Consider the following 11,271-nt stretch of genomic DNA (forward strand, 5'->3'; position numbering starts at 1 on the left):
GTTAGGAGTGAGTTTTTTTCTGTGTAAACATATGCACTGTAACGGATTACCAGGTTTTTAATATACACAGCATTTTAGTTTGAATGGCTCAAAACCTACTTTAGGACCTTTCGGTATGTCAGAGGTTTTACCGGGACCCATGATCCTTGTACAGTGTAGAAATGTCCCTCCATGAGATGCTCAGTAGACAGAATGCCAGACATACCAGTGGTGATTTTTCTGATTTTCACTACTGTAACAAAATATCTTGAATTAAATATTCAAATGTTGTTTTTCTTTTTTATTTAATTGGGCCCTGTTGGGTCAAAGTACAAGTGGTAACTAAATTTATAATGTAAGCGAGGCTCTCTGCATCCAGTAATGGTACCTCTGTTGGCCAAACAGAAATGATATCTGTATACTGACAAAGAATTTTTCCTGGTTCCTGTGAAATGTACAGAAGTTTAAATATTTAATCACATGGCAATATTTAATTACTCACTTATGGAGAAAATAACATTGCATGAAATCAGGACAGCACCAGAAATTCTAATTTGTATATATATATGTAAAAAACATTCTCATTTGTACTAAATAGGATCATGATGACTGGAATTCATGAACGGTAAGAATGGAAGACCAGAAGACTGAAATGCCCACCCTAGTAAGTGACATCACAGCCTGGCCCTGTGGGAAGTCGGACTTCACAATGCTGTGGCCTGTGCTGCAGCCCATAGCACAGACCGGGCAAGCCAACCCCCTCACGCACATGCGGACCCACGGGGCAGGGCCCCAGACCACAGAGCACATTTATTACATTAAGTTCATATGGGATAGTTCACGTGGTTTCACTTTCACTAAGCAAACCCAGGATAGGTTTCGGCAGGTAAGCCATCACCTGAAAAGGTAACTCTCGGTCTGGATGAGAGCCTGAGTTCCAGCTATTCAAAATGGAAGAGAGATTCTTTGATAAAGGCTGAAGAAAGATCACCTCTTTCCCCACATTGTAAATTGCCGGCTATTAATAGGTATTTTTACTATTTGTTTTTTCTTCTATTGTGTATGCTTTGGCAAAAGGATTTTTAAGATTTTTAATTGGGGAATTGAAGAAGGGGGACAGTGTTGGGGAATTAAGGAAGGGGAACAGCCAAGTTGTTGTCCTTCATTGTTAGTTGTGGAGGGTGCAGCTAGCTCAGCTCCAAGTCCAGTCACCATCCGGCTACTCGTCGGCAGCTGGCAGCCGCTCAGCTCAAGGTGCCATGTTCAATCTTAGTTGCAAGTGGGCATAGCCCACCATCCCATGCAGGAGTTGATCTGGCAATCTTGATGTTAGGAGCACGTGCTCTCACCAGCTGAGCCATCCTTCCACCTGTTGGCAATTCAGCTCGGGAGCAGCTCACTGGTCCATGTGGGAATTGAACCGGTGACCCTGTTGCTCAGAGCTCCCACTCTTAATCAACTGAGCCACTCAGCCGGCCCAAAAGGATTTTTATTTATCAAGATGTAGTATAGTTTAAATCAAGAGTGATCAAAACACAATACTTTTTTCTAACAAGATCCTTACAGTTCAGTTTTATGCGGTATAATTTACTAGTAGTAACTAACACTCCTTCCTTAATGTTTGGAATTATCTTTCCCCTAGAACAGGGGTCGGCAAATTGCGGCTCGCAAGCCACATGGGGGTCTTTAGGTATGTTCTGTCTCAAAAGTTTGCCGACCCCTGAAGAGCCAATCCTGTCCCTCACAACAATTTAAAAATTATTCGAGAGCCATAAATATATTTTTACATAATCACCATTATGTGAATAATATACTTTAAAAATTTTATAAATGAAACTATGATAGTTTTATTTTCATTTCCAATTTTACTTCAGAGCCACAGTTCGCAAGCCAGTTTGCTGACCCCTGGCGGCTCTTCCGTCTCAAAAATTTGCCAACTCCTGGCCTAGAGGCACCACACAAGCTGTTTGAGAGTATCCATTTTCAAAATAAGAATCAGCACTATTTCTCACATAGTATATCAGGAAAACAATAAATTTTGTTTTTATTGTTTTCACAAATAGCTGTAAAATGGTAAGTTTAGACAATCTGGAAAAAAGACAAGATCTGAAGTAATGTTTTAAAATAAGTTAGTATTTGAGCAGCTAATTAGAAATAAATCCTAATGTGATGACGTTTTCTTGAAACTATTGGCTTGCCATCAGTTGTAGAATAAATTTCAGATTATGGATAATTTGGTATCGGTATGTGGGTATAAAGGACATGGGCTTGCTGTCTTTACTATTAAGATGTATTTCAGGATGCTGCTGGAGGTTAGAATGTTCAAGCACTTCAGAATTCTGACTTAAAATACACATGAGGATACAATGGCTTCTAAAACTTATAATTTATTAGAATAAATAACACTGCATTACAGTTTTAAAGAAAATGATTTTCATGTAACTGGCAAGTTCACTAGGAAAAAAAATTTCAGACTGAAAAATGTTTTCAACCCACCACCAGTTCCAAGAAGAGCTGCATTTATATATACGTTATCCTGGCTGGATCCGTGGTCACCTATTTTAAGAATTCTGAAATGCCCCCACCAGACGTGTGGGTGTCACCCTGAGCCCCTCCTGGAATCTCCCTGGGGGCCACACCCTGACAGTCACCAGGCCTTTTGGAGTTTGCCCCCTACCTGCTTCCCTCAGTGCCCAGGACCACCTCTCCCTCACGCTCTTCCTGATTACTGCCCCGAAGCCCAGACTGCTAACTTTTCGGCCTCCTGTTGGTCCTCCTTGCTGCAGCCAGAGTATGGATCTTTCTAAAACAGAAAGGTCCACAGAGCAGTCTCCAGCACGACATCTTCAGTCCCCCCATCTCTCAGAATAAAAGCTCCCCCTAGCACAGATGAGCCCTTTTAGACCTAACTCTGTGATTCTACACTCTGAGTGTGCATTAAAAACACCAGGCACTTCAGAGCCTGGTTCCCCAGGTCCAGGGCACACTCTGGGCATCAGGTGACTAATATGCAGCCAGGGGTAAGAACCACTGATTCTAGCCCCTTCCGTTTGCTCCAGGCATAACTTGCCGGATCTCAGTGCTCTAGGAAGGCACCAGGCCTGGGATGTGGAGCCCTGCAAGCTTCTCTAATGGCCAGGCATGCTCTGCTCCCTTTCTGGGTTTGAGTATCCCTCTCGGGGAAAAGTCCACGCCCCCTAGAACCCAAAGCCCTGAGGCTGTTTCATAGTACTCACCAGTTGGGGTTGGCATAATGTTGAAAGGGTGCCATTCCCTTTATAAACTTTCTGGTCAAGTTCAGTGCCTCTAAAGAAAGGTTCCATACACGTATTAAGTTGAACCATGTGAAACTGCAGATATTGTTGACTTACAAAAATGGCAATTTCATGTGGTTCCACTGAACACTTTGGAAAGCATTATAGAAGTTGCTTGAGAATTTAAAAAACAACACAATCTTTAACTGAGCAGATTTAATTTCCCTGAGATCATGTTCCATAAACCATATAAATACTGTCCATTAGAGCAGTGGTTTTCCAACTTGACTGTGCATACAGAGCAGCTGGGTAGCTTGTGAAAACGGTCCCCAGCAGGTCAGAGGTGAGGCGTGTCTGTTCCAGGGGATGCTGATGTTGCTGGTCCCCAGAACGCACCCTGAATAACAATGCATTAGACTATTTAAGATAGGAGCTATAAGAAAATACTTATGTTAAAAAAAAATCATGTGAACAAAATACTAAAACCACTAGTGGAGAGAGTAACATGTCTGTGCTCTCTATACTAAGGTGGATCTTTGGTTTTCAGTATTTCCATGTACAGTAAAGCCTTGGATTGCGAGTAAGTTAAAGGTTTGCGTGTGTTCCGCAAGACGAGCAAACATTTCTATTAGGTTGGTGCAAAAGTAATAGTTTTGGCCATTACTTGTAATGGCAACAACTGCAATTCCTTTTGCACCAACTTAATAATACATTTTAACTTGGTAAACGAGTGATGTCTTGCAATATTAGTGTGTTTCCAGAATGAATTATGCTCATGAACCGAGGTATTGCTGTATCTGGTTAATTGTAAAGCCTCGCTAAGTTTATAGGCTTTTATTTAACTTCAAAAATAAAGTGCTATGATTTCAAAAAAATAAAAACATGGCTACATTTAAGAGCTTCTAAGAAACTTGTCCACTTCTGAGAGTGAAGAAAAGGCCAGCTTGGGAGAAATTCTTCTGAAATTGTACTTCCTTGCAAAAACCCTTGATTATTTATTGTCCTTTTGAGTCTAACCTCTGTGACGAGTTCTGTGCTCCTTAAGGATGAGGCTGTTTTATATCATATTTCAGTCTCCTCCAAAGCACCAAGCCCTTATATAAAAGTTCAGAATTACAACACTTAATACAAAGTTTGTATTTTTCTTGTAGCTAGATAGGAGAAAGGGCAATCTTCACATTTCCAATTGATTCTTTATCATAAATATTTGAGTTTACACCATACCCAACTTTTAAAACTACAGAAATATTTTTTCTGCTTCACATAACAGTATTAAAATTATAGCAAATCAGTGTGTTAAAACAGTATTTACAATGATACGTGTTTTAGGGTAAAAGCAGTAATAATATCCTAGTGGACTAATTAAGAGGACTGAAAGGAATGTACACTTTGGGAGTCTGTATGAGGAAAAGAGAGGGAGCCCCTAAATAATTTTTATTAATAACTGATGTCATCCAAATAGGAAGTGCCCTGCTGATGCCTCCCAGCGAGCCTGGGCCCCTTATTTGACCCCTTGGTCACTAATTTTGGAATGGCAGCTCAGTCTAGGCCCAGGAAAAGGCACGCCAAAGCACATTCCTGTAGACCAGCGGTTCTCAACCGGTGGCTCGCGACCCCTTTGGGGGTTGAACGACCCTTTCACAGGGGTCGCCTAAGACCATTGGAATACAAAAAGATATTTACATTACAATTCATAACAGCAGCAAAATTACAGTTATAGAGTAGCAACAAAAATAATTTTATGGTTGGGGGTCACCACAACATGAGGAACTGTATTAAGGGGTCGCAGCATTAGGAAGGTTGAGAACTGCTGCTGTAGACCAACACAGTTCTTCTGTTCACAAGCATGATAAGATGAAAGAAAGGATTTTCAACACAAGACACTATAGAATTAAGTCCCTCCAATAAGGCATGACAGCTGGTTCTTACTCTGCATAAAAAGTTATGGGGTATAATGCTGAGAGCTGGGGAAAGTTTAACATCGTTATTACACAATTTTAACAGAGTCCAAATTGAATTAGCTATTAATAAAAACCACCGAATCTCTGGTAAAAACAACATACTCAGAATGGTCCTTTTTCTACCTCCATGAGAAACTGCAAGTGGTCCTTACAATATAACAGATATCTGGGCCTCATGAGGCCAGGAAGCAGGCCTAGGGGTGAGGCCGGTATCTGATTTTTAACCAGGTCCCCAGGTGGAAGTAGCAGCACTCATAACATTGTTATGACTTAAGAGAGTGACAGGCTGGTTTTAATAAAGTAGCTTCTTCATTATCTAGGATTTTGATAGTAGATAAGCTCCCTCTTAGCTTATACAATTGGACATAACACCTGTGTCGCCACTGACTGGCATTTTATTAATGTGTTCTTCTATTCTGATGTAGTAAGGCATTCTTGGGTCTCTTCCCTCCCTTCTCACACACATCATGTTCTGTTATTCCACTGCTATTCCTCCCACCCCACCCCCCTCCTTGATTTAACCTCATTGGCCCACATGGGTAAAGGAGGCTTTTACACACGTTTAATACTTTCCCCTCTGACAAGGCTCTGACTTCTGATCACCCCGCAGGCCTAAATGCAGAGCTGAGCACTGATTGGAGGCCTCCTGACAAAGCACACCTGGCTGGAAATAAGTCTTGTCACTTACACCACCACCCCTTGCAAAGCACGCTTCTCCTCGTGGCCTCTGTCCCTCACTCACACACCTCGGATTTTGGTCTTTCCTGTTGTCCAAACCCATTCTATTCGCTTTTTAATCTATCACTCCCGTCACCACCACTGCGAGGTTTGTTTAGTGACATTATGAAAATAGCCACCAAGGCTAATGCGGCCCCCAGGCTGGGGGGGCCACAAGGGCTGACCTCCTGGGCAACTCCCGAGAGGAGGGGCGCAACGATCCGGCCCACCGCCGTCACCGATTGCCCGACGCCAATGAGGGTGCCGCTGGCCCGGGCCCCGCCCACGGTCAGCTGGAGGTCCATGACACAAGTCCTGCCAATGACAGTGGAGAAGCACAGCAGCGTGGAGGAGAGGACCACAGCCGCCATGGTGCGGGCAGTGGAGTACAGCAGCAGCAGCAGTAAGGTGAGCGTGTTGGAGTGCAGCAGGATCCTGTGGGAATTGTGCTCGTACAGCCGCATGATGGGCCCCAGGGCGAAGCCAGCCAGGGCCCCCAGGGCGTTGCTGTAGCTGATGAGGTAGCCTGTAGTCTTGGGACTCACCCCGAAGCGCTCCTCCAGGGCCAAGACAAAATTACTGTAGTACAGCATGACCGCCACGGCCATCAGCAGGTGCACTAGGAATATGTCCCACATGTCAGAAAACAGCAGGCTTCTCATGACCCGCAGTGTGGACATGACTTCCGTCCAGGGTGGCCCGGCGGTCTTCCCACGCGCCGCGCTCCCAGGGGTGGGACTTCCTTCCTGCCCTTCATAGTCTGTCTTTCTCCAAAGCGCACGGTTCTTACCCAGTGGCAGGCCAGTCTTTGTACTGTTTACTTTTATGTCACTCCATGGAAACAGCCAAACGAGACCTGTTAAAGTGGCATGATCTATTAAAGGAGGCTGAATGCCCTTAATTCACATGGTGCTCCCGTGGGGTATGCGCAGTTACTGGTATTAGATTACCAGTCTGTATTTCTTCTGTATTAGTAGAGTTATGAATCTGTATTTTTGAATCCAGTTTTTAACCATTACCACAGTTACTCTATGCCATTTCAATATCAGAATTCTGCTTTTCTCCTTAAGAAAAAAAAGTCTATACCTACATAATATTCATTATTTTTCCTCCCAGCGGGTTTCCTATATCCCATCATTTCGTATCTAAATTCTTAGGCTGTACATTTAAATTCCTCCCTCATTACTTCGCTAATTCTCTGACTAGCCACCATACATCCAAATATTGGACATTTATGCTTTTTAAATGTTGAATCCTATGGAATAGGAATATATCAACAAACGAACGAGGCCTGTACAATCCTTTCCCCATCAACTCAAACCTAAGTAGGGGTTCAGACACGTAAACAGGCAACAGATTCCTGGGTAAGTGCTATGTTGGGGGAAGCACAGGATGCTATGGACAAAGATGGCCAGCCCTGGCATGGGGGGGTGAGACAGGACACCTCGACACCAACTATCTGTCAGGAAACCCCTGCCTGGACCTGCTCTGCCATCAGGGCCTCTGTAAGCTTTTGCAAGTCTCACCTCAAAACATGTGGGGGGCGCCATTCTCATGGACCCTGACACACACCTTACGCAGCAGCTCTGATCCCTGTTCAGATAATCCCTCCTCCCACCTTGTGCGACCTGCACATTCCAGACTCGCTTGTTTTATTGATCCCACACCACCCAAGGAGAATGACCTCTTGCCAATCCTTGCCCCAAATTTTCTTAAAACTAAATTCAAGCTTGCTATCCAAGGGCATCTTTCTTAACTCATCCCTGGGTTTTTCGGTCCTTCATCACTTAAGTGCCACTTGGATTCATGGCCAGCTAGTCAGTGCTGCTTCCTGCTGTTTTCAGCAACTATGTTTGTCTTACATGAATTCTCTGGACTAATTTATGACAGAAAACTAACTACATGAGAATGCAGGCCTGGACTCTTCATTTATTCCTATCTTTAAAAGGGCCCTTGGGCATTTCACAGAGTCTTGATAAAAAAGTGAAAGAATTGTCACTGACAGACTAACAGGAAGAGTATAATTAAAATACTAAAAATGATAATGATGACAGCAAGTAACATTTGAGTGCTTACCACATGCAAGGCAGTGGGGTAAACTGCTTACATTCAATGCCTCTTATAGTTGTCCTAACAAGTCTATGAGTTTTGTTACCCCGTTTTATAGATGACAAAACTGAGGCAACTCACCTAAGGCCCACAGGAAAAAGTGACAAAGCAGGGATTTGACCCCAAGTCTGTCAGACTCCAGAGTTTGAGTTCTTCTCCAGGAAAACAGAAATCATGAGAAAAAGACACGAAAGGCCTTTCAGGTAAAGTGGCAGATCAGAGCAAGGACAGTAGAAGCTGAAGGGATAGAAGGGTTGAGGAAAACAGCTGGAGTCATTGAGGAGGAAAGTATGACAAACTGGATGAGAAAAGAGCCGCACGCAGTGCTCACTACGTGCATGGCCAGACACTCCGTGAGACGCTGTCTGCTGTTCAGCCCTATCACTCCCCTGCTCGCCCTGCTAGTGTCTGCATCCGCCTTGGCCTTTCCCCACATTCCATAAGTGTGAAAAATAAATCCCTATTACCTCTAAGCCACTGGGGCTGGAAACAGTTGCAGCTGAACGTATCCCTGATTTAGATCCATTCACAGGCATAGGTTAGGGCAAAATATTAAGTGGCACTATCACTGGAGAATCCAAAACAGAACTCCATACTCATGTTCTCTGTTTATACGCTGACTGCTGACTTTCAGTGGTATCAGTCATGTTACCTTCCTTTATATGGGAAGCCTGGTCACATCAAACCGGTCATGTGCTCAAAGCCATTTTATCTAGGTTCACACTGATCCATCAGACCTTTCCTCCTGGCTGAGATTAGAGGGTCAACTTCTGGCAGAAAATCATAAAGTATGTCTATGAGGACTGAGATTAAGCTCATGAATTTTGCTTCCGGCGTTGAGTGATGACGCAGCCTGGAGCCTTGCATATAAAGATTTGCAAAGCTGCGGTAGGTAGAACATCTTTAAATTTAAGGAAAACTGAACAGTAAGAATCATCTTGTTTATAAAAGTATCTGGGCAAAGATGTTCATCCTGCTTGCTTTAAGTAGGCAACTAGCCAAGCATCCAAGGAGCTCACAGTCCGGTATGTATTCTTTTATTCATCCAGTATTACTGAACGTCAGCTATCTGCCTGGCCTGTTCTGAGCAGGGCTGACAGCGGTGAGCAAATCCAAACCCTTGTGGAGGTTACTTCCTAATTGTGTGTGTTGTGGGGAGAGGAACAGCAAGAAAACATTCATAATTTCTGAAGCACTTTGAAGAAATTCAGTTATTCTAAATAGAGTGATTAGAGGAGGCCTCTCCAGGGAAGCAAACATTTGAGACTAGAATGATAGGAAGAAAGAGCCAGGAAAGAAATGTGGGGAGAAAGCTGCAGTGGAAGAAAGAACAAATGACAATCCCTCCTGTGGGAATAAGCCTGGCGTGCGTGAGGTCAATCAGGAAGCCACCTTGGCCGGAGCATGTGCTGTGACATGTGCTGTGACAGACACATGTGCTTTATAGCATGATGGGGGCCCACTGGGGGCTCTGCAGCAGGGGATGACATGGTCTTTCATTCTTGAATAATGAGTCTGCCTATTCTAAGAAAAACAAAGTGTAAGGAGATAAAAGTAGGTAGACTGCTCAGTATGAGTGCACACACCAAACAATCTTCTCATGATTAAATGGCAACTTACCAGCATTGAGCAAGAAGACCAAAAAACAGATGAAGCATGTTAGATAAAATCCATCATCTAGTTCAGTAAGATATCCACCAACCATGGGGCCCAAGATGAAGCCCACACTAGATGCTGTATTGAACTGTCCAATTACTAATGGCCGTTCCTTCTCTGAAACCAGATCGGAAAGCAGAGCCCTTGAAATGGAGAGTGTGTGTTTAAAAATACCTGTAAGGGGACAAGAAACATGCTGTGTAACAATCGAAAGGACCTCGCCTGTGATCCTGCACTTCACCTCCATGCCTGATGGAGTTCTGATCTCCATTTTTTTTTTGGAACCTCTGAGACCTGCAGATCCCATTCCGCTGTGAGTGGACTCTTGGTCTAGCCCTGCGATGCTGGTCACCTTATCTCTGGTAACCAAGCCCCTGAACCCTCAATCCCACCTCCCATCATGACGTCGCAGTATCTCCAGTTTTCTCTTATCCACGTACAATTCATGCTGGTTTTTATACAGAGATTTATCATTCTTTATTCATAAACTCAGTGAATGAACATTTTCTGCATGCCTACTATACGTCTGGGATGTACCTTGACCCTGCGAGTAAAGCAAAGAACAGGTGGGGGGGGGCGGGGAAGGCAGATATCCCTGACCTCATGGAGCCTGCGTATCTATATGAGGGTGGTAAGTGCTATGGAGAGAAACAGAGCAGGGAAGAAGGACAAGACGTGAAAATATAAAAATATGATGACAGAGTCATCTAACCAACACCAACTGATTTTGGTGTTGACTAAACAAGCTCAAAGCTGTGACAGGACTTACTAAGAAATTAAAGACCATGTAACATGTTTATATTCCTCATACTTCCGCTGATGTAGTTGACTTGTATGTACCCGTACACTGAACAAACACACTCATAAATAGATTGGCACACTCTGGTGACATAGGTTGCCCACTGTTTTGGTCAATATATAGTAGGTCCTACTAATCAACGCTGCTGGTGGGCCTACCTGAGTGCTCCTAAGCGTGATGAGACACAGAGCTTTCTAGTGATCTCCTCGAAGGAAGCCTGGCTCAGCACATCCCTGCCGACATGTGCACAGTAGTCCCGGGTTCTAGAGCCAGCTTTGCCTCAAATTAGAGTAGGCATTCGTCTGGTAACCAGTCTCTTTATGAAGCACATTTATAAATCCCTTTCGGAATTAGGTAGACTGACTCCCTCTAGATATATTTCATTAAATGTGAGAAAGGATGGGGCAGGATGACTCCAAAGAGGTTTTATAGGAAATCTGTGATTATTTTTGAAATGATATCAAGGTGGGGGTCACCTCACACACCTGAGGGAAAGGACCACAGTAGAGTACCTTGTAAGCAACCCAAACTAGCCTTCTCCTGCCTTTCAGAGGTGGGGCTGGCAGACAGAGCGAGCAGGGGGAACCAGGTATCAAATTCTCATACTTTAACCTTAGGTTCATGTTCAGAATTCAAGGAACCGAACCTACAACTGACATTTGAATAAAAACTCTGGTGAAGTTCTCTGGGGCTCTGTCGTGTCCGTGGTCAACCAAATACAGACAAGAATAAATTTTTATGTATAGCTCTCCTTGTTGGGAAAGATTGTGGCGTTCATATAACAGAACTATCAGTA

At 43.7% G+C, this 11,271-nt stretch overlaps 1 protein-coding gene across 4 annotated transcripts in view; it reads right to left on the minus strand.

The window, feature by feature from the left end:
• Nucleotides 1-4,972: 4,972 nt before the first annotated feature.
• The window catches only part of SLC67A2 (solute carrier family 67 member 2), a 29,154-nt gene continuing 22,855 nt past the window's right edge, over nt 4,973-11,271 (minus strand). For all 4 annotated transcript variants that reach the window (XM_019668727.1, XM_019668728.1, XM_019668729.1 and 1 more), the window contains 2 exons: nt 9,641-9,850; nt 4,973-6,767 (listed from right to left, as the gene is read on the minus strand). In XM_019668727.1, the coding sequence (XP_019524272.1) occupies nt 5,977-6,767; nt 9,641-9,850 (1,001 nt within the window). In that variant the 3' untranslated portion in view covers nt 4,973-5,976. The remainder of the gene's footprint in view (nt 6,768-9,640; nt 9,851-11,271) is intronic.

The sequence above is a fragment of the Hipposideros armiger genome, unplaced genomic scaffold (assembly GCF_001890085.2).
Source record: "Hipposideros armiger isolate ML-2016 unplaced genomic scaffold, ASM189008v1 scaffold_535, whole genome shotgun sequence".
NCBI lineage: Eukaryota > Metazoa > Chordata > Mammalia > Chiroptera > Hipposideridae > Hipposideros > Hipposideros armiger.